Genomic DNA, 27200 nt, shown 5'->3' with positions numbered 1-27200 from the left:
GGAAGGAGGGAGGTAGGGAGGGAGGCCGACAGGTCAACTGTCCAGGATCGTAGGGGGAAAAGACAGTCCAGCTGCTTTTGGATTTGTTGCGTCGGGTCAGGAGGAAGGTGGGAATCGAAAACACCGGCCACCCTGGCGAAATCTGCTCCGATATGCGGTTGATAACGTGGCGTGTGGTGGCTCCGTGGCAGGAAATCAGCCAACAAACAAACAAACAAACAAAACAGAATACTGTTTCCTGTCAGATCAGGAAAGATGTGCTTAGAGAGACGGCTGGAGTGTAGAGCTGGAGGCAGTTCAGGCCCAGGTGTGACGGACCTCGCTGGGGCTCTGGCTGCAGGCTGGTCCCACAGGTGTGATGCTACTGTACAGCTGACTGGTCCCACTGATCAGAAGTAGAGAGCGGGCTCGCTGCTGTAGTCCGACAGGGAGGAGCTGTCTGCCGGCGTGAGCTGAGGAGAGAAGACGAAGTTTAAATAATGAAGAGATTATTGATCACACAAAAGCTCCACTTTAAATCTGGCGTTGTGCTCATATGTTTCTTGCAAAAGCATAAAAATAGACTGAGAGGGGGCAGCCCCTAGCAAACAGTTGGATGAATGGAGGATTTCTCTCTCACCATAACTTCCTCTGTCGTCTGTGTCTGTTGGGAAGTGGAGTCCTCCTGGTAAACACTGTCATCATGTTTGTGCTCCTGCCAGGCGCTGAAGTCCACAGAGTGCTTGGGAATGTAGCTGGAAAGGTCTGCACACAATAAAAACACACACACACACACAACGTGTTACTAAAATGTGTTGTTGCCACTGTTAAACCTTCATGCATTGTTGTATTTTTATATATCTGGTATACTGATGTGCTTGTACCTTTCCCTTTTTTAGTCATTTTTGATTTATGATTTATGAGATACTACTTTTGAGAACCAGTTCCCAACCACATAACAGTAATATTTATTAGGAGAAACAAATCTCACAATTGCCTTCACAATAAAAAAAAAAGCCTCTCAATTATAATACAATGAGGTATCAAAAGGGCCTAAAGATCAGAGTTCCTGCTGTGTGAGGTCTGCATTAAGTGGAGGAAGGATCAGATCATGTCCTGGGTGAACAATTCCCCTCCTCTCTTAATCCCTAAAGAAAGGGCGTCGTCACACCCTGATTGGTCCAGAGGGGAAACGCACCAAGCTGCTCTCAGTTCTTAATTAGGAGCCAGTCCCCTCCTCCCCACATACATCCTGCTCAACAGGTGATCTGAATAAAACCTCCAATCAACTCAGGGGAAATGTGACAGCAAGTAACAAAGAATGAGGGACGGCTGCAAAACACACTGTGTGAAATGTGGTTCACAATTTGTCCAGTAGAGGTCTCTGTCATCATACCTGATGTTATCTGTTTCTGTTAACCTTGCACCATCCACATGAGGGTAGTGATGCTCATATAATACAGAATGACCTGATCAGACAAGTAGTATTTCTAGTATTGATATGAGAAAAAAAAGTGTGTTTAGCTTCAATCAAAATCTCTCTCTCCTTTAAATAATTTTTTCCCCTCAGTCCCTCTTTGTCATATTATCTTTTACAGCCAAACCATATTATTCAAAAAGGCAGTAACACAGGTGCTTAGTCTAATGCCAATCATTGTACATGAGCTTTAAGAAGGGAAAACAGCAGTTTTATGTGCATTTTCTATGATTTTTCAACACAAAGTGGGAAAAAGAAATCATTAGAAAAGCAACGGTGGACACATAAAACAGAACTAGACTCAAAAAAACTACTCAAAAGCCCCCGTGACTATACGTCAACAGCTTTACAAGGCAGACAAGGCAGATGTTAAAGGATAACTTTGGTACTTTTCAACCTGGACCCTATTTTTCCATGTTTCTGTGACTCGTTTAGGAGCTGGTGGCTGCATCTTTAATCACTAAGACACAAAAACATGGGGAAATAGGGTTCAGGTCCAGGTTGACAAATACAGAAGTTATCCTTTAAGGGATGGGCTGCTATATGTAAACTGATTAGAAATATAAAAAGTAATACAGTATCCCTGTTTCCCTTCTTCCAAGATCTTACCGACATATCTACCGTTTAGCAGTGGTGTCATTTACACCGAAATTAAGTTTCCACTGCCTCTCTAATCTTTTTATTCGGTCATCAATGGTCCATTACGGAAATGCAGAGTGAGATCTTCACTTCATCCCTCAGGGAACTGGAGGATATCCTGATTCAAATATGGGCCAAAAATACCACTGGAGTTCAATACTTTCCTCATATGTCTTGTAATGCATTGTGAACCTCTCTTCCAAATAAAAGTACGACATATGATGCTGTTTTGCTGCAAATCTTTCATTTAAATGCACTTTTTGACAAGAAGTAATTGCTGTTGATCCTGCTCTGTATGGATTTTTTGGTTCTTGTTTATCTATTCTCACTACTGTATGACATTGTCCTACTTTTAGTGTTTTTTTCTCTTTGCTGAAGCTTCTGATTTTTTTCATTTATTTTGTTTTTCTTGATCCAATGTGTCCCAGATGTGCTTTTACATAAGTGCTACATAAATAAACTTCATTACACGATTTGTATTTATTTCCATCCAAAGAGGAAAGCTCATGGTCTGTCCAAAAAGGAAAAAGTTCATCCTCTGAGGAGCATGTCAATTTAATGACAATGCTGCCAGCAAATTTACATTTTTTGTGTATAACAAGTAGACATTTTGACCTAATGGTTGAGTGAGAGTCACCAGCATAGACTGTATATAAAGATGGACGACATGACAGCTCCCCAAAAGTGAAGCCAAAACATCTGGATTGCACTCTGGTGGCTGGCTGCAGTATAGGTCATAAGTCCCGCCCCCTCCATGTTAGCGGATGGGACATGGGCTAAACTAAGAAGTCAAAGTACACGTCAAATAAATGTTTCCCAAAAATGGTTTCTGTCATTTTAGGTAGTTGTTATCACGCTGACGTATGTTCAATTGTTCATTTTTCTGATATGTTTGGTTTTAATTAGTTATTTGATGCTTTAAAAAAAGGGGTGAGACATCATATTTGACAGCTGTGATTGACAGCTGCTCCGAAGTAGTCATAAAGCTGAAGGCTCAGGAATTGTACGAGAGAGGAGATGTAACTTTAGCTTTCATCTTTTCATCAGATCGACCGTGTTTCTCCCCTCCGTCACATTTCAGGTTGTCTCACCGTTACTGTTGTTCGTGTGCGTGGGCGAGCTGGTGAAACTGGGTCGGGGGATGTGGATGCGCCCCACCATGCTTGGCTGTTCGTCCGCCACCCTCCCGTCTCGTTTCTCCTCCTCGTCCTCGTCCTCGCTGTCCCACACGCTGCTCTCTGACGGATACTCGTACGTACTGTGGAGACTCGACTCATTGAACGAGATCTTGAGCTGCAAAAGAAACAGACAGGAAAATGGGAATAAGTGATTATCTGTTATCTTCAACATGTTATTGAACTGCTTTGATTTGGCATTTTTGTTTTTTGCTGTCCTCATACAGTATTTTTCCTCATTAATTCATAAAAAAATAACACTACGAGGAACAACAAAAAACACAAATATTACCAATGGGACATCGTTTTTTTCCGTTTGTGTTGTAGATACATGGTGACACTGATTTCCCCTGCCTCCATATTTTATTTTGGCTTCACTGGCACCACGATAAAGAAAATAAAACCAGTCACCAGCCAAACTAAATTTGGGCTGGTGCCTGTCCATGATTTGGAGCCAGTATTTTATTTTTATTTTTTTTATATAGCTGGCTTTGGAAATAAGAAAAGGAGATAATAAGGTACGGTTTTTCCTGATAGGAGCGACTGCTTTCACAACATTTATTTTACCCCCAAAGGCCACTGTTCACACCTCAGACACTTGTCAGTTTACATAGGGCCGGCTCAAGGAAGATTTGACCCCCCCACCCAGCAACAGTTAACTGAAAATGATGCCCTCAAATCCCAAAACTTGGTATAGGGACTCTAAAATTCACCTGCAAATTATTTGTTTGACAAAATAATCTTAACTCGAGGTCCAATTACTAGCGTTTCCCACAGTCGCTGTAGCAAAATGCAGCCTGTGTCAAGAAATTGAACAGCCACCTCACTAATTTAACGCTAAAATACTAACAAAAAACAATGTTTGCATTTTGGATCATAAATATGTATCATCTTAATTACAGAAAAATGAATGTAAAAGTAGAGAGGCCAAACTTTACAGGCTTTAGCCAACATTTTAAAGTATCAGATTTCAAAGCACGTTTTCTGACATAATACTGACATCACTCCTGTCTGCATTTTATGAGCGCAGTAAACATTAACAGGTTATTACTTCCTTATTGCTCTGTAATAAAACCATCTATACTGAACATCATCACGTATCTCAGCCCTTTGCTCACGTTGCAGTAATGCCAATTTACCTAGCGTGCCTCAACACCGACCAACTACCTCATAACTTATTCAAAGGGGCTTTTAATTGGGATTCTTGGAGAGCCAGCTGCAGTTTGTTTAGGCGCGTGTTTCGCAGCATGTATTGTACTTTAGGTGTGGGACAGGTGGCAGCCTCGCAGGAGCTCTGGGCCTGTGATTGATCGTCTCAGAGCGTTCGCTGTAAGACATGTCTGTTTGGCAACGCTTCAGTGGTCTGCAAACATGGATCCGTGGGGTGAGACGGGCCCTCGCACTTTGCTGCACCGTGTAATCCAACATGAATGGCAACTCTGCCACCAGAGACTTCCGTGGTTTTAGCTGTCAGGGAGCACACCGACTGGCACGTATTCTCAACGGTGACATCTCGACCCTTTAGAGGAAGAATGTAAAAGCTTTTCTGAGAAGTTACTGCTGCAATAACAATTTCAAGATACTTTTTAAGTTGCTGTTGTAACATTCAAAGGGAATTCAATTCTGTTTGGAAATTTTGAGCAATCAACATTTGTCAATTTTTTACAAAAACTGATAACACCTTCTTGATTATTGTTTATATATTATAGATGTGTTTCTTCTTTTCTTTTGTTTCTTTGCCACATTTAAATTTTCTTAAAGCTGAAGTAGGCAAGTTGGAGCAAATACGATTACAATTTTTTTATTACGGTCACTATATCATGACAGTAGTGCATGAGACAGGTAATATGAAAAAAATGTATGTGCCTCTGTGTCCTCCGGTGCTTGTAATGGCATCTGCAAGATTTCACAGACCGGAGGAAAACAACCAATCAGAGCCGAGCTGGAGCCTTTCGTCTCTGAGCAGCTGTCAATCACTCGTGAACTCCGATCAAACGGTCAAACTAGGCAGCGCTTATCAAATATGAATCAATATTCTGTTACTGAAATGCCTATTTCTCTCCTCAAATGTTTTCAGAAACATCTTTTAGTGTACTGTTTAGCTGTAAAATGAGAGAGTTTGTGACCCGGCAGCCACGTTGAGATCTGTTGAGGAAATACCAAGCATATTTCTGAAAACATCTGAGGAGAGAAATAGGTATTATAGTAACAGAATATTGATTCATATTTGATCTGCAGAGTTTGAACTTTTGATTGAGTTTGCGAGTGATTGACAGCTGCCTCCGTTGAATGAACAGCCAATAGGAATGCTCTCTCTCTGAAATGACCTGTGATTGGTCAAAGTCTCCCGTCACAGGCTAGATTTTGTAACGTCTAAAAACAGAGCCATGATGAGGTGCAGAAGTCTAGTTTTCTCTCAGAACACTTGAATTACAATATGCTGAAAGGTTATTATGGAATTTTTGCCCAAAGATTCCAAAAATGTTCTGCCTACTCCTGCTTTAACTTCTCTTTTGGCCCTCACAAATCTGAAGGATACCGTTTTAGAATGACCAAAAGACCACAGATGGTTTCTAATAAGTTACCATTCATGTGTTCTGGCCACAAGTAGGCGCTTTATTTTTTCTCCTGGGTTGCCATGGGGATGACAGCCGATACGCACGCATATAACAGGCACGTTTTTCCATGTCTTCCCCGAGGCCGTCAGCTGACTGCTCTTAAAGTATTGTACCTGGCTCCATCTACTCTGCAGGCCGTGATCTAAATCTGCCCTAATCTCCGTCACAAGGCCACAAACCGGCAGCGTCACCTCCGAACTCGAGACCAGCCAGGGTTCACTCTCCACCTCAATTTCAAAATGTCATGCTTGCTCCATATCCTTTATGACTTCCTAATGGTCCATACCTGTGAGTATGGTGACGTCTGTGATGGTGGAGAAATAGGTTTTTGCAACATAATATGTCAGTCTGCACGTCAAAAAGACGGAAGTAATTTTTCTTACTAACTCAAGAACCTTGGAATTGAACAAATTTCCTGACATTTACAGACATCATAGAGTCTTCTGAAGTCCTCAAAACCAGCACAAAGTACAGATGCTGTACTGTTCAAGTATCATCACTGCGGTAATATTGACACAATACCTACCTATAAAAAAATGCAATTTTCGGGTATTTAAGTGTATTTTAAAAGTTCTTAAAAGTCTCTTCTATTGTATATATGACACACAAAAACATTAATATTTTACAGTACAATGTATTTATATTTAATCAAACAAGAAAAGAAGAATAAAGTAGCATCTCAGCAGGTTCTGATATGATGACTGACTAAAGGTTTGGAGGCTCAGGACAATTTGTTTATAGATTTAGGACGAGGTTCTTTAGATATTAAACAAGCGTCTACAGAGGATCTGTAGTTTCTGGATGAGGATCTATAGATTACAGACTAATGGTCTACAGATTCAACAGACGAGGGTCTATAGATTACGGACGAGGATCACTAGATTTAAAAATGAGAATTTGTAGTTTGAGGTTGAGGTACTCAAGATTTAGGGTCTACAGATTGAGAGCGAGTGTGTACAGACTCCGGACGAGGATCTATAGTGCAAGGACGGTGGTCTAACACATTATGGACAAGGGTCTATAGATTTCAAATGAACGTGGACAGATTAAAAATGAGGGTCGGCAAAGGGGATTTACAGGTTTACAGATTAAAGACAAGGGTATATAGACTGGGTGAGAGTCTTGAGGCTCAGGACTATAGATTAAAACAAGAGTCTTTGTACGGTGCAGAGTCTACAGATTCCAGATGAGGCTCTATAGATTCAGAACAATGGTCTATAGATTAAGAACCAATGTCTATATATTGAGGATGATAATCTAAATGAAGACAATAGATTCAAGTTGAGAGTCAATACTGTAGATTAAAGAAAACGGTCTATAGACTAAGGACAAGGGTTCAGGACTATACAAAAAACAACAAGGGTCCATCGATGAAGATCTACATATTGAGGACAAAGACCCATAGATTCAGGACTAGAGTGAATAGATTCAGGACACAGATCTATAGGAACCACCTTTAATCAGTCACAGATTTCTCTTTTTAAACTGGCTAGAACATTTGAGGAATCCTGACAGATGGTCAGAGGTATGAAATGTTCAAAATGTCCTCCACTTATCTCCACCGGAACTTCCTAATCATGTTTTGATTGTTTAATAGTTGCTGATTAGGGCTGATAAAAACAAAATAAAATGAATTGCATCTATTGAGATAATGATATCAGTGAGGAGGCTGTATGGTTTTGCTTTCCCATCGGTCTTAATGTCATGTCAGGGTTTGTGAAAACTGCTCAGCACATCACCAGGACGGAGCTGCCGTCCATGGAGGACCTCTACACCCGGCGGTGCAGGAAGAAGGCCGACAGGATTATTAGAGAGACCTCGACCACCTTAGCCAAAAACTGTTCTGCCTGCTGCTGTCCGGCAGACGGTACCGCACCACCATCACCAGGATCAGGCACAGCTTCATCCCACAGGCCATGAGACTGCTGAACTCTTGAGCTCCTGAACTCATCACTTTGACACTGTCACTTACATATAATACTTAATAATCACATGCAGTTTGAGGCAAATCATAGTCAAGTCAGCACACTGACACACTGACAGCTGTTGTTGCTTGTTGGGCTGCAGTTTGCCATGTTATGATATGAGCATATTTTTCATGCTAAATGTAATACCTGTGAGGGTTTCTGGACAATATTTGTCATTGTTAATTGATTTCCAATAAGATATGTATACATACATTTACATATAGCAGCATATTTTCCCACTCCCATGTCGATAAGAGTATTAAATACTTGACAAATCTCCCTTTAAGGTACATTTTAAACAGATAAAAATGTGATTAAGTTGCGCTTAATCGCGCTTAATCGATTGACAGCCCTAATATTATTGTATGTTATATTTTAACTTTGCACTTTTTTATCTCTTAGATTCCTTTTTTGTACTTATGTGATTATCTTTTTATGCATAATGAGCATTATCGGAGGAGATTTTCATTGCCAACGACTGCTTCCCTGTTACTGTCGTGCACATAGTGACGTAATAGGCTGTGTGGAGTAGGACGAGGGTTCAGAGGCCAGTCTGTGAACCTTGTGAACTAAACAAGCAGCCTTTGCAACTGTGACCTTTCAACCAATTACTCACTAATGTTACCTAATGAGAAGTACTTTAACGTTTAGTGTGTGATTTCTGGGGTTTTACTCACAACGCCACAGTTTTAAGATACATCAGTTGTTTTACATTTCTGTCTAGAGTTTCTTAAAGAATACTATCGATCTCTTCTGCTAGCTGGAAAATTAAGAGAGCAGAAATATCAAAAAAGTTCATGGATAATGGCTCGTTCTTTGAGAAGATAAGAAGTGAAGATAAATGTGATAGTTTGAGATGACGTCGTTCTTTTAATTTGAAAATATTCAAGGTATAAGTAACACCCTGGATCTTTCAATACTGACCAAACTACAAGTAATGTTTCAAACCTGATAGATTTTCAACAAAACAACAGCATCTTTTCCTCCTGACAACCCGACTAGGTTTCTACATTAGTATTCATCCATAGTAACAGTACAATCTACAAAACAAATCAAATCCTTTGTATAGATACTGACACTACCATCTTTAAAAAGAGCCCAGAGTCCCACGCGTCGACTATTTTTAGCCCCAAAACCTCCTTTTTTTAGTTCCTGTGTTCAATCTGACACCATACAGAGCGTTTCCTTGCTAAATGGGCATCCTGTCTTAGAGGAAGTCTCTGGATGCCAAAAGCGAGTCTATCAATAAATCAGGCTAGCCGCTGGGCTCTCTTCCTCTTTCACTGTCTTTCACTTTTCTTTTCGTCTGGTCCACCAGCACTCTTCTCACATGAGACTCCTCTGCAATGCCTCAGTCCATGTCCTCGCTCTGACTTTACGTTTTAGCTGCAGCACTGATCCAACTTAGAGGTAAAGAGAGAGCAACGAAAAAACAAATTGGGGGTAACAGAGCTGTGATCTTGATATATCCCAGCCTGCTGCTGCTCATGTCTGAGCTTCAGTTGTGGGTCTTTTTCATCTCCGTGATGAAAGCCTGCATCATGGAGGCAGACGTGATTCGTCTTCTGTCCTCGGGCTGTAGGACGGGTCGACGGGGGCCCCGACTCAGCCCTGTTGTCCTTCTCGTTCACCACAGGCTGCTCAGACAGGACGCTGCGGCATTGACAGGCCACCAACAACTGACTAATTGGTCTGGTTCTGTTTTATATATATCAAAGTCTGACTGTGTACCGCAGTATACGTGCTCATATGTGGTCATACGTGCTCATACGAGTGTGAGAAGCGGAAGCTTTGCGTCAGCTCGCATTATTCTTTTTTAAGAAATGCAGCTTGATTTGAAAGTAGCACAGGGAAATCCTGTTCAGTAGGTGACCTCCAACTCCTTAACCTATAGAAAAACACTATTTTTGTAGACATTGCATTGTTTTAGCATGTTATTATTAGGTGGTATTATCATTAAAACAGGTCATTTAATGTAGCAAGTCTTACAATATGACCAATAAAACTTGGTCTGGCAAGTATGGCTATGAGTTTAGACATTACATACTATAAATACACCGAGCCTCGTATACATTGCTGATACTGGTTTAAGCCACGCCGCAAAATCTTGGTTGAATAGCCTATTTCCCCATGTCATCGCTAGCTGGCTAGCAGACAATGCATCTGTTCTGAGCATCCCAGCTGCAAACAAAACATGAGTGTTATTGGTTCCCCCATCCTGATCTGCATGACGTTAATGCGAGAGGAATTTGGTAAATTATTAATTATATAAAATAGTCAAATTAAGGAGAAATGAAAGAAATGGGAGGGAAGATTTCAAAATAAAACAAAAGAAAGAAAGGAATCCTTGCGACACAGTTAAACAGGAAGCTAGTAGAGTCATTTCAGCTCTGTGGAAGACTTTTTTGCTTGCTCTGAAAAAAAACAAGATGGGTTTTGAAGCTGAATACAAAATGAAAAGGACTTGTTAGGACTGCGGTTGTCTGCAGAGTCAGGAACTGCTGCTGTTGCTGCAGCAGCAGCAGCGGCTTCAACTCCACCAGACTGAGACATCAGACGGAGGAAGACGTCGAGCTGAGTAAATAATATTTATCCCACAAGTTCCTTTTACCCAGGTTCCATCAGCTCAGTTTTTTTCGTTGTTTGCAAGTTGTGTATGAGACACAAAGGAACGTGGGAGAAGACAGACAAAAGAAGAAGTGAGGGAGAGAGGAAGGAGAGAGTCGGCAGATGAGATTATGTCTTCATCAGTGTCCCTCGGCCAATAGGCGAGACGGGAGCTGTGCCAGGAATTTTTTCCAGGCCACCCAGCATGGCGTGTCCTCGTTTGGTGAAAAGTGGTTTCTACTGAATGAACACACACACACACACACTGGACTCCGAAGCTGCTGAGTTACAGTGGAGCTGCGACACAATAGCGCAGCTCTCACTAACAACTGAGGGTGCAGCAGCATGTGAGCGTTTGTGTTTACATGATGTGCGTCTGACTGGGTGACGCATCTCTTCAAAATGCAATTCTATAGTAATCTCAGTGGGGCCAGGTGGCGTAGGGCGTGGTGCGGACCGCCGTGTTGGTGTTGGGTGTGCACCTGCCCATATACTGTGGTATGTGTTAGGGCTGCACAATTAATCAAATATTAATCGCGATCACAATTTTGGCTTCCAACAATTAAATAAACACGATCGCCTGCGATATTGACGTTTAAAATGCGTGTTCTGCTCATAGAAATCTCTGCTGCTTATTAAATCAGCTGGCGATCGAGATGTTTTGAAGGATAGATATTATCTATACAACCATTGTGTTTAGGATTAAATAAAGAGCATAATAAAGTGTTTATCTAGCTCTTATTGTCGCTAATTTTGCTCTTGAAGTGCGCCGGATTGAAGCATTTCACTTTAAAATGTAGCTAACAAAGGGGCGGGGTGTATTTTCTCATATTGCAATATATATAGCAGAAAAAAAATATTGCAATGTCAGTTTTTTCCAACATCGTGCAACCCTAATTTGTACATTAACAGGGATGTAGCACAGCATGGAAGTGAACACAGCGCTCTGTTAATGTAAAATATATTGTCGTTAAGATCAATGAATAATCGTGATATCAATATGGATGAAAATAATCGTGATTATCATTTTGGCCATAATCGTGCAGCCCTAGTATGTGTAGAAAAGCACTGGATACCTCTGGTGCATGCTAAAACCGAATTATTTCAAAAGTTTTGCCAAAGCACTGTTATAAAGTCCTTCAAAAGCACTAACGGTTCGTACCTGCACAGAAGAGACTGACCAGGTGATTAGAGCTAATCTCCAACTAGGTAGATAATATTAGAACAGCACCACAATGAACCGGCTGAGGAGTTTAGCTGCAGCTGCATTAGCGCCTGAAGAGAGGGATAATAAAAGCCTACATGTTCTCTAACAAAGCATGCGGTGTACCTCTCCACTGTGCTGGCAAATTGGGATAACTAGTGTGAACCGGAGGACCTCATTTGGGGAGACAAAGTGACGGGCGCATCATTAATGATCAGATGGAGAACATATTCCCGTCACATTTCAAACGTCTGTTCTTTTCTTTTTATCCGTTTTGGATTGTGACCTACATTTAAGACATGAATAGAAACTCTTCCACCTAACGACTTCTTACAGCCGCACCAGTAAAATAAGCGTAAAAGAGAATTTTAATAAGAGAAAATCAGTATCAATTTCCTCTCTGTATGTTCAGATTGGCCCAAGCATTAACACTGCAAGCATGGGGACACTGCTAGAGGAGCTTTGTCAGAGATGCCTTCTGGCAACACCAAATAAAGAGATATTGTGGTTTAATGGGTGTTACCGCTTATGAGGCTGATGTTAGCTGACGTATTTCAGGCAAGGAGATATAAAAGACTGCCGCTATGCTAACAGTTATGACATTACAGAAGAAGGACATTCAATCACACAGAACTTCAAAAGGATTATATAACAAAGTCCAATACTTTTTCTATTGTGGATGTTGACGTAACCAGCGACCAGGTGGCTTTGACATCTTACTACCCACAAAGCAACACAGTAAATACCTACATACTTTCATAAATGAAATCACTCCAAGTCCTCCAAAACAAACAACCAAAACAATTTATCCAGGTTCAGAGACATTCATCTCTGACATTTATGTCTTCACCCCAACACAACAGAGTTGAATGGAATTTATAGTTTAAATAGTGACTTTTTCTTTGGTAAAAAGTAGTTCCAGTGAAAACTGTTGACAATTAGCGCCTTTTAGGACAACATTAAACATGCGGCCCTCAACATGAGGACAGCTGAGCTGGCGGCTTGCAGCTAACAGTGCTACCAGCGCTAACAGTGGAAATAAAGGCAAAAGTGCTGACAGAGCTAACAGTGTTAACCTCAGGGGGTTCAGTGACGCCGCCATCCGTCGGGGCGGCGGTGTCAGCTGTAACCGCCGTATGAGAGCAGTGGAGAGCGGCGAACGTGAGCAAGCCAGTGGGGCCCGGCTATGTCAACGAAGCACAGAGAAGCTCTGATTACAACACACACAGAGGGAGAGCGACTTCATTCTCTGCTCAGGTAGACATTCCTCCTCTATATCTTTACATAGCAAATAGTTGTTTGCTGCTATATTAATGCTCTGGATATCGTATGGAGCGATGGTTCCCAAACTATTTTCCTTGAAGCCCCCCTAGTTGTATCGAAGAAAATTTGAGCCCCCCCAACATCATTACACTAACAAAAACTACAAATCCTCGAACAAAATTTGATTCAGTGTATTAAATGAGTAAGTCTTTTTATTAAATCAACTTTCTTTAATGAACAGAACTTGTCAGTTTTGTCAACATAAATAAAGTGATGACGTCTTGATGGATTCGCCAAGCAAATGCAAATACATATGATCTTTTTTTTTGTAATGACTTAATTAACTTACTATAATAGCATTAGACCCAAAATATTTTTTTTGTGATTGTGCTAAAATAAATGTAATGGTATTGTTAGATTGCTGCTGGACCGCCCCGTTAACACAGGTGTGCATCAAGCAGGCGCACAAATAGGTTTTTGACGGCAGTGAAAATGTTGTTTTTGAAAGGCTAAACGCCAACAAATATGGATTGAAGCTGAATATTTTGTTAGATTTTGCAACTAAGTAGCAAAGACATATATATTTTTAAATAGATTTATATACAGACTTCTAAATGTATAAATTATCCAGTAAGTGTGTTATTATGATTTTAGTTATACATGAGCAAATCGAATTTTGACAACCTCAGAGTAGAAAAATCTTGGCGCACCCCATTTGATCTGTGATCTTTCGCTATACCAGTGGTTTCCAACCTGGGGTCCGGGCCCCCCTTAGGGAGCACCTTCATCTGTGAATAAAATGTCAGTGAGTATTCCTTTCAGGCTGCATAACGCCCCAACAACCTTCACCAATGTGGCACACCACTGTACCCGCTGCTGCTTGTTAAGCTTATTGCCCAGAGGGCATGGTAATAATAACTGCAGGTGACTCAGATGAGTGGACAACTCCTCTCTCTACGGTGGCAGGACAGCGAGAGAAGGGAACGGAAGAGATTTAAATTAGAAAATCAACCTGAAAGCTGAAGTCTAGACGGATATGTACTGGGAGGAGAGAGGTCGTGGTGTATTTGAGGACAAAAGAAGTTCACCTCTGTGAAGCACCGTAAAGTCCCAAAACACAATAATACATCACCAAATAGGCCGTCAATGGTACACAATGTGTCAGTAAACTTTGAAGTTCCTGTCCATGTGTAATAATTGGGATACTTGCTGCAACCGTAATTCATTAAGTAACCATTAAATGTGCTTTTTGTTGTTAATAACTGTAATGATTACTCTTCTTTGCAGACAATAATGCCACAACAATACAAGCACACAACCCTCTCCTGCTGTATATAAGTGGAATGACGTCCTGCCAGACTGAAATGAGGCCCAGATTTGTTTTAAATCATTAGCTTCTGTTGGCGTTACCTGTAAGCACATTCTTTCCAGCAATTATGAGTAATTTACTGAATGTCAACAGCACCCAGCTGCCAATAAGACACACCTATGATGAGACAGCAAACTAAATAACTTCCTGCAATGTCCAGCTCTAATCCGAATATCAGAGATTCAGGCTATCAGTGACCTAAAATATGTCAGTGAAAGGTCAGTGCACATACCGGAGCTACACCTACTGAATACCCCTGCGGCTGTGATCCATGCAGTAGAGTCAAACATGTACATCGTGCTCTTGTGTAGACTTCTCATCACATACTGTATGAGGTTAAATCAGTTCAGTGTTTATATGCAAATGCTCCCAAGTGCTACAAAAACCATCAATGATCACAACACTGACACAACTGCGGAAACTCGTTTCTCGAGCGTAGGTGGTTGCTGCTTGCAGTTCTGGCTGGCGGCGTGGGCAGCGAGCAGAGCAAAATGTGAAAATCTGTGTTTACACACTGCCATGTCTCAAGACTGCGTGAGTCACTGCTGTAATAGTATGCCCTTTGTAGCCGTGTGTATGTGTTTAAGTCTCCCTGCACTATCAGGGGCTGGATTATCTGACTGATAAGAAATGGATGGAAGAGGAGACATATTTCCAAAACTTGTTTGTATCAACAACCCCTTAAACAGATCAGCCTCAGACCAGTGGAGCTGTCTTAACAGTATCTTTGTCCAAGCTAAGAACATTTTTGCTGATAAGAATGAGCTGGCACAGGCTATAATATGACACATTGTATATGTAAGGTGATACCAGCAGGGTGGAGTTCGAAACCTGTCAGCAATCCACACACACTGTCATTGTGGGAGCGTTTAGGGCGTTTGATACAGAATAGCTCACTTCTGGACTGTCGAATGAGAGTGTAAATAGTCAGGCGTGTCTTAAACGCCACAATCAGGACAAAAGGATGGGATATTATCCCACACTGGATCAGGATTAAGGACATTCTCTGGGGTCCGTGATCTACGTTAAATCAGAATCTCATTGTTAATATAATGGTTTGTCCATTTATAATCTATTTCTTAACCTTTAGGAAGTGAAGAAGAGTCGAGGGGTGTGTCTCACACTGCTACTTAGTTCAACTGGTGGTGAATGGCTGTCCAGTAAATTGGATTTCCGGCAGAGATAAGGCTATTGTCTCAGTGAACTTTGGGACAGAAATGGGTCAATGATCGACACAGTTTCAAGGCAGCACATACTAAAGCTGTCACATACCAAATACGGTTGGTAGTGTGCACATTCAGGACAAAAGCAGCATGAAGAAGCCATGGAAATGATGTAATAATAAAGATTTTTTGGCGGAGCTTGCAATATTCTGTGTAAAGGCTACTTCTCTTTTTTCTTTGAATGATGTCACGTATGAGCAACATCTTTTCTAGAATTTCGGTGTAAATAGTTTTTCACAGTGATGGTAAGTGATGAATAAACTGAACAACCAGTTTAGTCATCCACTTGTAGTTGTTCTTCTCAACTGACCTCTTAACATAGCCTAATAAACACAGCTGCAGCAGCTAATAACATTAATAAAAGGGTATGTATGTCTGATTTATGTTATTGTCAACTCTTGCTGAATGACAAACTAAAATCCAAACATTTCTAAATCAAAGTTATGCTCTGACATTTGGGGGGAATACAAACATTTGCTGTTGTACCAGAAGGACATTAAGAAATACAATGTAAGTCAATGTAAGCTCTTCAATAATCATATTTAAAGCTAGGGTTGGTAATGTTGAGAAACTAGCAAGAGTACGCTAATTATCCAACCCGAAAGTACAGCCCAGTGTTGCCAACTCTTAGAGTGACACTAGCACTAGCTCCAAAAGTCCCTAAATCTAGCTAGAAAGTCACCAAGTCTGTTTCAGCGCACTAAATAGCATGTTAGTATGGAATTTCGGATGCAATCTGAGACTCGTGGGTACTCATAGAACCCATTTTCATTCACATATCTTGAGGTCAGAGGTCAAGGGACCACTTTTACGATGGCCATGCCAGTTTTTCCTCTCCGAAATTTAGCATAAGTTTGGAGTGTTATTTAGCCTCCTTCATGACAAGCTAGTATGACATTACCTTAGGTTTTCTAGTTCCATATGATGCCAGTATCTTCACTAGCCTTAAAAAACTGAGCCCGCTACAACCTCCGAAAGATCGATTGTGTTATTATTGCGTTAACCTTGACAGCCTTCGTTCTAATAAAAGCATCCTGGACAATAAAATGGTCCACATAAGTGAACAAATGAAAACAGAAACATGTTTTGACTTCTTCCAATCCTGCACTGGGATAAGTAACCTTGGCTTTGCACTGGACCTCATGAAAACACACCAGTCCTCTCTTAAACATCAGAGGGCTGTTTGGGTCTCCACCCACAGAGAGGCTGATTTGGGTTTGCTGATTACAGAACATGCTCACCAGGAAACCCATTCAAACGTCTTTATGAGACGATATCACTCCTCGTGACAACTACGTATCCACCACTTAAAAAATCTACAGCATCAGCACTGATGTAACGACGTGTGTGTGTGTGTGTGTGTGTGAGAGACACAGAGAGAGTGTGTGTCCTTATCCTGGAATCGTAATGACAGGATAGAATGGCCGCGACTCGCGTTGCCCCGGCGACAGGCGCCATGGATATGTGACAAAGGGGAAACGGGAGAGTGGAAGTAGAGACAGACAGTCAGAAAGAGGCAACTATGGCAGTAAGACAGACGGCTTTTGATCATGTAGACAGGAAGACTAATTATTGAGGGGCATCAATGATTCGCACGAGGACAGTGTGCAAATCAAGAGCAGAAAATATTATTTATTTACATGCTGCACATCTCAGGCTTAGCACGAGGACTTGCTTACCACCAAAACAGTCAGGTACTGTGGAATACACGCAGCCTCCATGGAGAGAGTATTTGAATAAAATTTACATTATGCACAAAAAGCACCACATACTGTACAGCCCCAGATTCCCAACAGTGTTTTGCATGTGTAATGGAGGAGGGAGAGAAATGGATGTATTCTTCAGTCATCGAGGCTTTTTACCAAAGATTTCACTTTTCAACCATCAATACAACCAAACAAATTGATGCAGGAAAGATGTATGTCACAGCAGATGGTGGAAAAAAACCCCCACTACAGCTATTAAAAGTCAGTGGCTTTCTACCTGCCTCTGTCACTCGCCCACTCTGCTTCTTTTTATAAACTTTCAAAAAGCCCCTTCTGTTAACGTCCTCCGCTTTTAGTCTCTTCATCTTCTTACTCATGCACTCTAAAAAGACACACACATGGACACACACACACACACACACACACACACACACACTGAATTAAACATGACTATGATAGTGGGGCTTTGCTGGCTGAATTCTAATTACACTGACTTTGCAGGGTTGCACATGTGCCTGAGGCCTGTGTGGGAAACCTGCGAGTGTGTGTTCGTAGGGGGGCAGAAATTAGGCATGGTGCTGCTTGTGTGAGTGTGCATGTGTGTGTCCACATCCTGCAGCCACAGAGCCCTCGGAAGAAATGACTGTTAAGAGGAAACCATATTTGCACCGCCTGTGACAACAGTCATAAAAAACAAAACTAGCACCTCTCTCCAAATAAAATTTAAAGCAACTTTAAACCATCCTCAGAACATCCATCACCTGTATAAGTAGTTTAATATCTGATTAGAAGAATGGTATACATGGAAACTGCAACGTTTAAGACTTCAAAAACTGAATTCAAAGCTGCACTCATTCATACTTTTATATTGCCAATGGATCAAATGACTGTGTAATGTGAAAGGGGGTGCTTGTAGAAGACAAAGAGAATTATCACCCTACACACTACACCGATCCTCAGCACCCTGCGCTGGCTACCAGTAGCTACTAGAGCTGGGACGATATGCCTATCTCTCGATTCGATACTATCACGATACTTGGGTGCCGATTCAATATGTATTGCGACAATGGCTCAACAATGGGATTCCCGGTGGAGCGCTAGACCCAAATTCCAATAAGCATAAAAATGTGATAGGGTACCACATTCCCGATGTCAAAATCAAGGAGGACAAAATACTAACATTTCACTTGATTAATTGGCTCCCATCACAATAGATATACGCTTACGCATTTCGTCCGAAACTACACTAAGATGCTTTTAAAAGGCTTTTAGCTCATTTTATAGCCACGACTTTCTTGTTTTGGTTGAGTCTTACTGCTCTCATCAACTTTGACCAAACCAAAGTTAAAAAAGGACAGTGAATATTTGACTTATATTCATCAAAGCCAGAAACACAACTGCAAAATGAATGCTAATGCTGGATGTGTAATAGGCAACTGTTTGCTAAAATATTAGTCATAGCATGTTTCTAAGGAGATAATACTGTTTGTCAATGTTGTGTTTAAAGCTTGTTCTGCTGCCCCCAGGTTTCCACATGAAAAAGTCAAATCAATCAGCTTTAAGACGTAAAATTCCACATTAAACTGTATCCGAAAAACTATTTCAGACAACATAAAACTTTGCCAGGTGCCTGATAATGTGTAAGCGCTTCTTGTTTTATCTTGAACACATCCTGACTGACAAACCCAGAATCTTTGCAGACTTGAGACTCTCCACATCACCAGGAGAGTTGCTTTCTGTCTTTATATATCTTGATTGGAGGGTGTTGCCCAGATCAGTGTCAGTGACGCTGCCTTGGACTTTGGGGATGTGAAGTACAAGGAAACATCACAGAACAGATTTTGTTTTGGTCTACGGGGCAGCATTACTCGATTTCATTTAGAAAAAGACAAAAACACTGCTGTTGAATCAATTGATATTATTATAGTACAATAAAGAAACTATAGATATAATTTACTAACACAGTTACTCTTCAAAAATGCACTGTCCCAAGGCTATTTTGTAGATACACCTCAACTTCAACATATCTGAAACGTTTCTCGTGTCGCTTCACCTCAGCCTCAATAAAGAAAAAAAAAAGCATGCAGGGTAATAAGTGGCCGGCTTTTATTTTGAAAAAAAAAAGCAAGGGGGTGGGGTGGTAGGTTTTCAGGAAGTGTAAGGGAGGAGAGATGGGGAATGTCTGCTGGGTGGTAAATAATTAAACACAATGGACTTTCACACCTGTAGCCCAGGCGCACAATGTAAATGTAGGAGTGTGCCCTTTCATTGGCCTTCCTGTGTTACAGGGAGCTTTTACCCATTTAGGTTTGGATATTTTTAACCTGCTGCATGCATGACATTTAACCACGGGGAAAAAAATAGTGCTTTCTAAACACGGATGAAGATAATGTCCTTCACATGCATGCAGGGTGGAGGAATGTAGTCAGTGCTGCAAAAACATGACTTTGATATGACTGGTTTAGAGGGAGAGAAGTCTAACTTTCTCATGAAGCACACAAGTTTAAACTTAACTGTTGCAACAATGCATGGCAAAAAAATTCTGAACTAGAAAGATAAATGCAAGTCCATTCATCTTTTCTGGTGTCATAAAGAGCTCAAAAACTAGTGATTATGAGCATTATTAGTCGAGACTGCAACTGGACTCACTTTCTGACGTATCAGGATCAACATGCCTGCACCCACGTGCTGACTGACGCACATATGCGTTACCATGGTTACCAAATGATCGTGTATAATTATAAACAATATTTATACTGAGCGCTTAGGACAGTGGTTCCCAAATATTTTTGTCCGAAGCACTCTCACAGCCCCATTAGATGGCTTCAAGTACACATTCGATAGATGAGATGGCCTTCGTGGAATCATTCAACAGAACAAAACACTGGCTGTGGGGGATCCTAACAGAAAAACTAAGATTAACAGCAACTGAATAATTCTCACTGTCAGTAAAAAAAAGCACAAACCTAATCATTAGCTTGACAGAATCATCATAATTAGCAGCAGTTTAAACAATTAGTCATCTGAGTGGTTCCTATGTGCCAATACGAGGAAACTAGGAACACTGGAAAAAGGCGGGTGAGCTCATAAAATCTCTTCCTCTCTTTCTCTCTCTCTCTCTCTCTCTCTCTCTCTCTGTGGATGTTGTGCTGACGAACACATGGGTTCGTCTCCCTTTTCCCATAATAACCGGTCAGAGGGAGCAGAGACTTCAAAAACAAACCACCCCCTCCTGTGTCCTGTTGCCAGCTGTATCTCTCCTTGACAGAGAGTGGCGTCGTCTACCACAAGGAAATCAAAAAAAGTCAAGTCAAGAGAACCCAATCCAATCAAACTGCAGATGAAAAACCGAGTCAATCCTGGCCTGTGTATTTCACTAGAAAGCCACAGTCGATTTTATGCAAATGTAGGAGTGATGCGGTACAAGAAGCTGCACTTGACCTACATAGCTCTTCTACAATTCCTTCCCCAATAGAGAGGAGGAGATCACAGGAAGCTGGAAGCAAGAGGACCGGCCTTATTAACCACCACCGCACAGGAATAAAGCAGTGCACTGTGGGTAGAGGGGGGGGAAAAAACAAAGCAGAGTGGTGCTTGAGGAGCGATAAAGAAAGCGAGTACACGAGACCGTGCTGGATGTGGTCCAGCATTCAGTCTTGAGAGAGTTCAAAAATCAGAACATGCAGCAAGAGAGTGTGTGATGGATATGGTAAAATATTTTTGGAAAATCTCGAGGAAGAGTTGATGATCTGCTTTGGTTAAGTTCTCAAGTACTGACGTGCATATGGAACATTCTTTTTCAGCCAAGGTCCTCGTAAAAAAAAAAAAAATGGTTTGGCTGGAAACAGAGCGCTCAAAAAACCCAACACCAGACCAGAACGCTGAGCCGAGAGGCCATTCTCGGAGACTGCTCTCGCACAGAAGCGGCACTGAACAAAAATTCCGCACAAATTATACAGGCCAGGCCAAGCCTCGGTGCTTTTGTAATTGCCTGCGCGGCCCTGCCCAGAAAAGAAAAGGGCCTTGATGATGACCAAGAAGAGCAGACAGACGACAAAAGGAGAAAGTGTTTGGTTTGTGAGCGACAAGGACAAAAGACAGGATGTGATGATCATGTCTCATGGCCACGGTCACTTGTAGTCTGCATGCAATAAAAACACCACATCCAGGTTGCAGAATGGGTTAGGCTTACTCACACAAGTCAGCAGCTTAAATATCCGTCATTATAAAGTCATGATCTGCAGGCGAGCATCACTCAAACCCACAGGACTTTATTTTAAATTCTTGTTATGATCACAGAGCTTCTATCGATACCAAAAATAAGATTTTTTCGATGATGAAATGTGGAGAAAATGCACAGATTCCCATTTTAAGTAATGCTGCAGCAACAAAAAAATATGCCAATATGACAGTTGATAGAGTTTTAGTCCCAATACCAAAGCAATACTTTACTGATATCCAGCCCGTTCCAAGGGTGTCAAATACCGACGCTTTGTCACGGCCATTGGCGTTCGATATTGCCACACAAGGCACCCTTTAGCGCCAGTAAACCCATCTGCGGCAACAGTAAACGCACATGGAAAATGCTGTAGTGGTGACGTAGTTTAAAGAGCGAAAGAGACACACAACAAACACAAGGCTTTCATCCAGGAGACCGCTGTTCGCGTCCCGTGCGTTACGTTTCACTTTCACTTTACAACCAGCTGTTCGTTCGTGTCACATTTTCCAGTCACATTTTCACGGTACAAACGTAGAAGTTTAAAGCCTAACCATGTTGTTTTTTCCTAAAACCACTAAGTGCTTTTGCTGCCTAATCTTAAGCAAATGTTTTTGTTTAATTCACAACATTAAGTCTTTACTGCGAGCGAGAAGTGATGCCGAGGGGTCTGACAAAGCCTCAGTGTGATAAGCTGGGATGAGAACGTGTTATGATACCTTGATACTTTGAGAAATATAATCAGGATTTTCTCCAAAATGCTTTTTTTTTTCATTTAACAAAAGAAGCCAAAGTCAAATGTATTTGTCTAAATAAAGTAACCGAGATGTATTGAAGTTCAATATCCAGCCCCGCACGGTATAAATGTGATACAGTTTCAATAAAGTGACTGCAGAGTATATTTCCATTTGCTGGTCACTGTTTCCACCTGATAAAATCTTGAGTAGCCTGAGTTTCATGGCCCAGTTGTAAGAGGTAGTTGGATTTACTTGGAGAGCAGAGGATTACAGCAGACCAGGTCAAGGAAACAGGACTGCCGGCCAATGTCTGGAAGGATACCGGCCTAGATTGAAGAGCTGCCAAAAGGCTCAAAATATTCAGCATTAGAGGCGATGCGGTGCGTCTTTGTAAATCGCAAAGGGTTGTGATGTAACTGAATGCATATGACGTTTCCTCTTTGGCAGACAGAGTACAGTAGGCTAATAGGAAGGGTGAGGCTGGACTCATACCCAGCAAGGATGCTGTGGTTCCACACCCCCACACCCTGAGCATCTGAACCATTACGATGCTCCTATAATATGTTATGTTGGGTAATAATTCAAGCCACAGGACAGGCTGAGATCTTTGGCTGTCAAGAGCAACACAAACATGCTGAAAATAATGCTCATCACTCGTGCTGATCCGGAGCGGAGTCTGAAAGCAGCCTGCAGCAACTCTCAAAATTAATTAGAAACATTCTCTGATATCTAATTAATCCTCTAATGCTGATGAAACAGGAGCAATTTGCAGCAAGACCTTCGCCAAGCAAGCACCAGATATCTGATTATGATTGTAAGATAACTGTGATGCCCAAAAACAAAAACTTTGTTATCATTTAATTATGATTTAGGACCAGGCCTGGTAATATCTCTCAGCTTTGGGCAAAAACACAGATGAATTCATCTGTAAAAGAACTTAATAAATGTGTTACTCTGGGACAGGTTCGCAGAGTTGGCCCCAAAATCCCTGCGGCAAATCCTGAGAACTGAATACAGCCTTGATGAGATTGTTCAGTCAATAGGCTTGGAGGGCCACCTAACCCAATAATGTGCTCTGTGACAAATAACATGCCTTTGTGGAACGGCAGTCCGCAGGAAAAAAAAATCGCTGTGTCGCTCCAAGTGGCTGTGTAAACACACGCTTTTAATCCACTTAGGCGTCAAGGCCTGAGAGCGGGTCAAGTGATGGGGGCGTGCAGATTTAGAGGAGGAGGCACACCCACTCGCCACAACACATGAATATAACTGGATTTAACCATTGAGGTGGAAATGCTGCTTGAACCCGTAAAAAGCGCAGGTGAGCGGAGTAGTGCACTGGCTTGGTTAAAGAACAATAAAATGATGCACTGAGATAAAACACAACACAAATAGAGCCTTTTCCTGTGTGACGCCCGACTACTAAATTTAGATCAGAGGAAACTTTCATGATCCCTCATGGGAAGATTTGGTGACACATGTTATGCATAAGATTGTAAGGACACAACAACTGCGTTGCTGCAGTGTCGACGTGTTTCCATTTAAGAACAAAGATCTGGCAATTAGGTCAGCAAAATAATGAGTATTTTCCTCATTAATGGATCTTTCTGGTGTGTTTTTCATTAACTGATATATCAGTTAGTCTTTTAAATATCAGAAAATATTACAAAAATGCCCATCACAAAGTCCCAGACGACTAAGGTGATGTCCTCACATGGCTTGTTTTGACTGTTAGATGGTCTATAACCCAAAGATATTCAGGTAACAGCTATTTTGTGGGCATTGTTGCTTGATAAATTAGATTATTAGTTGATAATCAAATGGTTTGACTAATCAATTAACCATCTAATCTTACTGATTCCCTACATGCTCAGTACACAGTTTGGTTCAGTTTTTGCTCTCACCTTCTTGCCCATGGAGCCCATCTTGGAGATGCAGGACTTGGCGAGGGAAAGGTACCCACCGACGACCTCGATCTCCTCCACAGCGGGGTAGCGTTTCTTCAGCAGGGAGCCCAGCTGAGCGTACGGAGCCTGCGGGGGCGTGGACCCCGGCGGGGCCTCACTTGAGGCTTCCTGCTGGGGCGGCTCAGGTGAGCTTGGCTGGCCCTCGGCCTCCGCCCTACGTTTAGGGACCACCGTGAAGGTGTTCCCCTTTCTCCTCTGCACCCCGGGGCTGGGAGCGGGGACACGCTGCTGGGGCTCCACCTCAATGTCGTCTATGTTTGTTACCGGCAGCTGATCCACGGGAGGTTGTTCTGGAGCCGGGGAGGGGGTAGAAGGGACGGGGGACGGGGCTGGGGAGTCTGAGGGAACCAGAGAGAAGGAGGGTGAAGATGGGACAACCGGAGAAGAGGGTGGTGAAGACAGGGCAGGTGGAGAGTGGGGAGCAGGAGATGGAGACCGAGGTTCAGAGGTCGGCGGTGGCGGAGGACTTGTGGCAACAGGAGGAGATGGTTCAGGCTTGGATGGCCTCTCCACTTCCTTCTCCTCCTGCAGTTTCTCCTCAATCCTCATTGAGGGTGTCACCATGGGCATGGGGGCGTGGGAGGTTGGCACTCCTGGCGTGGACACCTTTGCCACTCTGTGGGAAGGGGAAGACCTGACGGGGCTGGATGGCGTTGGGCTGCTCGTTGCAGATGATGGAGCAACACGGCGCTTGGGGATCACCGTGAAGGAGTTGCGTGACTGCAGGCGCAGGTTCGCGAGGGCCCTTGCTTGGGAGTCCCCATCTGGAATTTGGGTGAGGTCTGGCTTTGGGGAGGGACGGATCTCAAAGTCAGACGAGGAGCGTGACACCTTGAATACGATGGGGCTTGTTGGGGACTCAGCACGGATACGACGGGTCTCTGGAGAGCATGGCACCTTGGGTTTGGGTGGCATCTCGGAGCCCTCCCAGTCTCTCTCTCTGACGGGCTTGGTTTGCCCCCAGTCTGGCTCATCACCTCCACTCTCCTCGAACCGTTGACGGTAGGAAGACACAGGCTGAGGGGACCCGGGAGAGCGCTGGGGGCTGCCCAGCTCAGATAGTGGCTTTGGTTTGGAAGACGTTGGACTCTGGAAGACAGGCGACGATGGCTGGCTGCTGCTGACCGATGGCGACGGGCCCAACGGCCTGACCTTTGGCACCAGATCTGGCTGTGGCCTGGACCAGAGTCGTGGAGGTGGCCTGCTGCTGCTGTCCAGATCCAGCAGGTTCTCCGTGCTGTGGGACTTCTTCTGCAGCTTCCCGTAGTTGCTGTCAAACTTCTGCAGCATCCGGCTGACCCTTCCATGCCCATCACCTGTCCCATATGATGATGACGATGATGATGATGATGGGGCCTCATGATGATGATGATGATGCCCCAGGGTGCTCAGGTTCTCCTCACTCTTGCTCAACGTGGTGTCATAAATGACCACTTCCTTGGCTCTTATCTCGGTGACAGCACTCCCTCTGCGGTCCAGGAGGTCGTTCAGAGAGCTGTAACTACTCACACCGTTCTGCTGCCACTTGGATGGTTTAAACCCTCCAGCTTCCGGGAAATAATCCGGATCCGACTCGATTATGATGATGTTCTCAGCGCGGATAGTCCGGATACCCGGTACGCTGCCGTACAGCTCCAGGATGTGCTGCACCGGACGAGCTGTGGAGGCGGTGGAGGCAACGGTTTCTCGGTCCTGCCGCCTCCTGCGCTCCTTCTCCAGCTTGATGAAAGGGTTCTCATCCAGCGGGCCCAGGCTTTCCTGGAGCACCAGGCTCTCATGTCTGTCGTCCTCTCTCTCCAAGGCGTCCGTCGTCTCTTTGTTGTTGGAGGAGAAGTGTTGACTGGCCGTGGTGATGGTGTAGCTCCGCCCGGTGCCTCCGCCGCTCTTGGGTCCACTGTTGCCGTTAACATTCCCCGTTTGCTCGCCGTTAACCCGCGGAGACGACGAGCCCGCACCGCCACTACCGCCGCCGCCGTTGGAGCTCGTGCTCGTCGTCGTCGTCGTCTCCACGGCAACAACACCGGCTCCTCCGCCGCCCTTCGCCTTCCTCCTCTCCAGGATCTCGCGCTTCCAGGCCGGCATCCTCGGGCTCTCTTGGCCGGGCTCTTGGCGGAGGACGCGTACCTCTCCTCCGCCAGACATTTTGGGATGAAGAAGAAGAGGAGGAGAGAGAGGCAGTGAAACCTGTATCTGTGTACCTGCAGCACCGATCACCACATCTCTATTTTTCCTCTCCTCTCCTTCTCTGCTCTCTCTCTCACTTCTCTGACTCTCTCCTCTCTTCCACACAGACCCTGAACGCGGCCCCGCCCATCCGCAGCAGCACGGCTGGTCCCATTCTGCTTCCTGATTGGTCGTTACTGCTTATAAGACACGCCCCCTTTTCTTTCACATATGACGCAAACCACGCCCGTTTCTATTGTTGACCGGGCAAGGAAGGCCTGTCAATCAAAAGTGTTGCGTTCATGGTCAACCCGCCCCTCCCTGTTTTTGTTTAGTACTGTATTTAATACTATACCAGTGGATGCATCTTTTATTGAGTGATTAAATATAGATTCGTTGTACTCACACTGCTATATTTAATACCCTATTTAATTTTTAGAAGTTGTAATTGTTGAATTACAACCCTACTGCAAGACTAGGTTCATTTAGCACATTAGAAATGTGTGAAATGTTATTATTGCTAAAATCCAGTAGCTTCTTTTTTATTATTATTTGACTACATATAGTTTTTCAATAGTTGAGAGACTAAATATATATTTTTTTGTACTCGTACTGCTATATTTAATAGCCTATTTAATTTTAAGAAGTTGTAATTATTGAATAACAGACCTAACCACACACATTGCAAAACTAGGTTCAATTAGAAATGTGTGAAACAGTATTATTTCTAAAAAAAACAAAGCTTTTTTTTATTATTATTTTTCTACATATATTAGTTCAATAGTGTTCCGAATTCATTGTTTTTTTTTTTATTTTCTTTGTATAATTTTCCTTTTAAAACCGCCTGCAGTACTTCATTTCATTTCAAAATTTATTTCAAACATGTAGAATAC

The 27200-nt window shown here is 42.8% G+C and overlaps 1 protein-coding gene across 1 annotated transcript; it reads right to left on the bottom strand.

The window, feature by feature from the left end:
• Positions 1-26468, bottom strand: tprn (taperin). The gene is made up of 4 exons (XM_037753124.1): positions 24082-26468; positions 3187-3388; positions 620-744; positions 1-452 (listed from the first exon to the last, which is right to left on the bottom strand). The coding sequence occupies exons 1-4, from the start codon at positions 26284-26286 to the stop codon at positions 390-392; spliced, it is 2595 nt and encodes an 864-aa protein (XP_037609052.1). The 5' UTR covers positions 26287-26468; the 3' UTR covers positions 1-389.
• Between the last annotated feature and the right edge of the window lie 732 nt (positions 26469-27200).

Source organism: Sebastes umbrosus, chromosome 19 (assembly GCF_015220745.1).
Source record: "Sebastes umbrosus isolate fSebUmb1 chromosome 19, fSebUmb1.pri, whole genome shotgun sequence".
In the NCBI taxonomy this organism is placed as follows: Eukaryota; Metazoa; Chordata; class Actinopteri; order Perciformes; family Sebastidae; genus Sebastes; species Sebastes umbrosus.
This window is presented reverse-complemented; position numbering and strand designations above follow the sequence as displayed.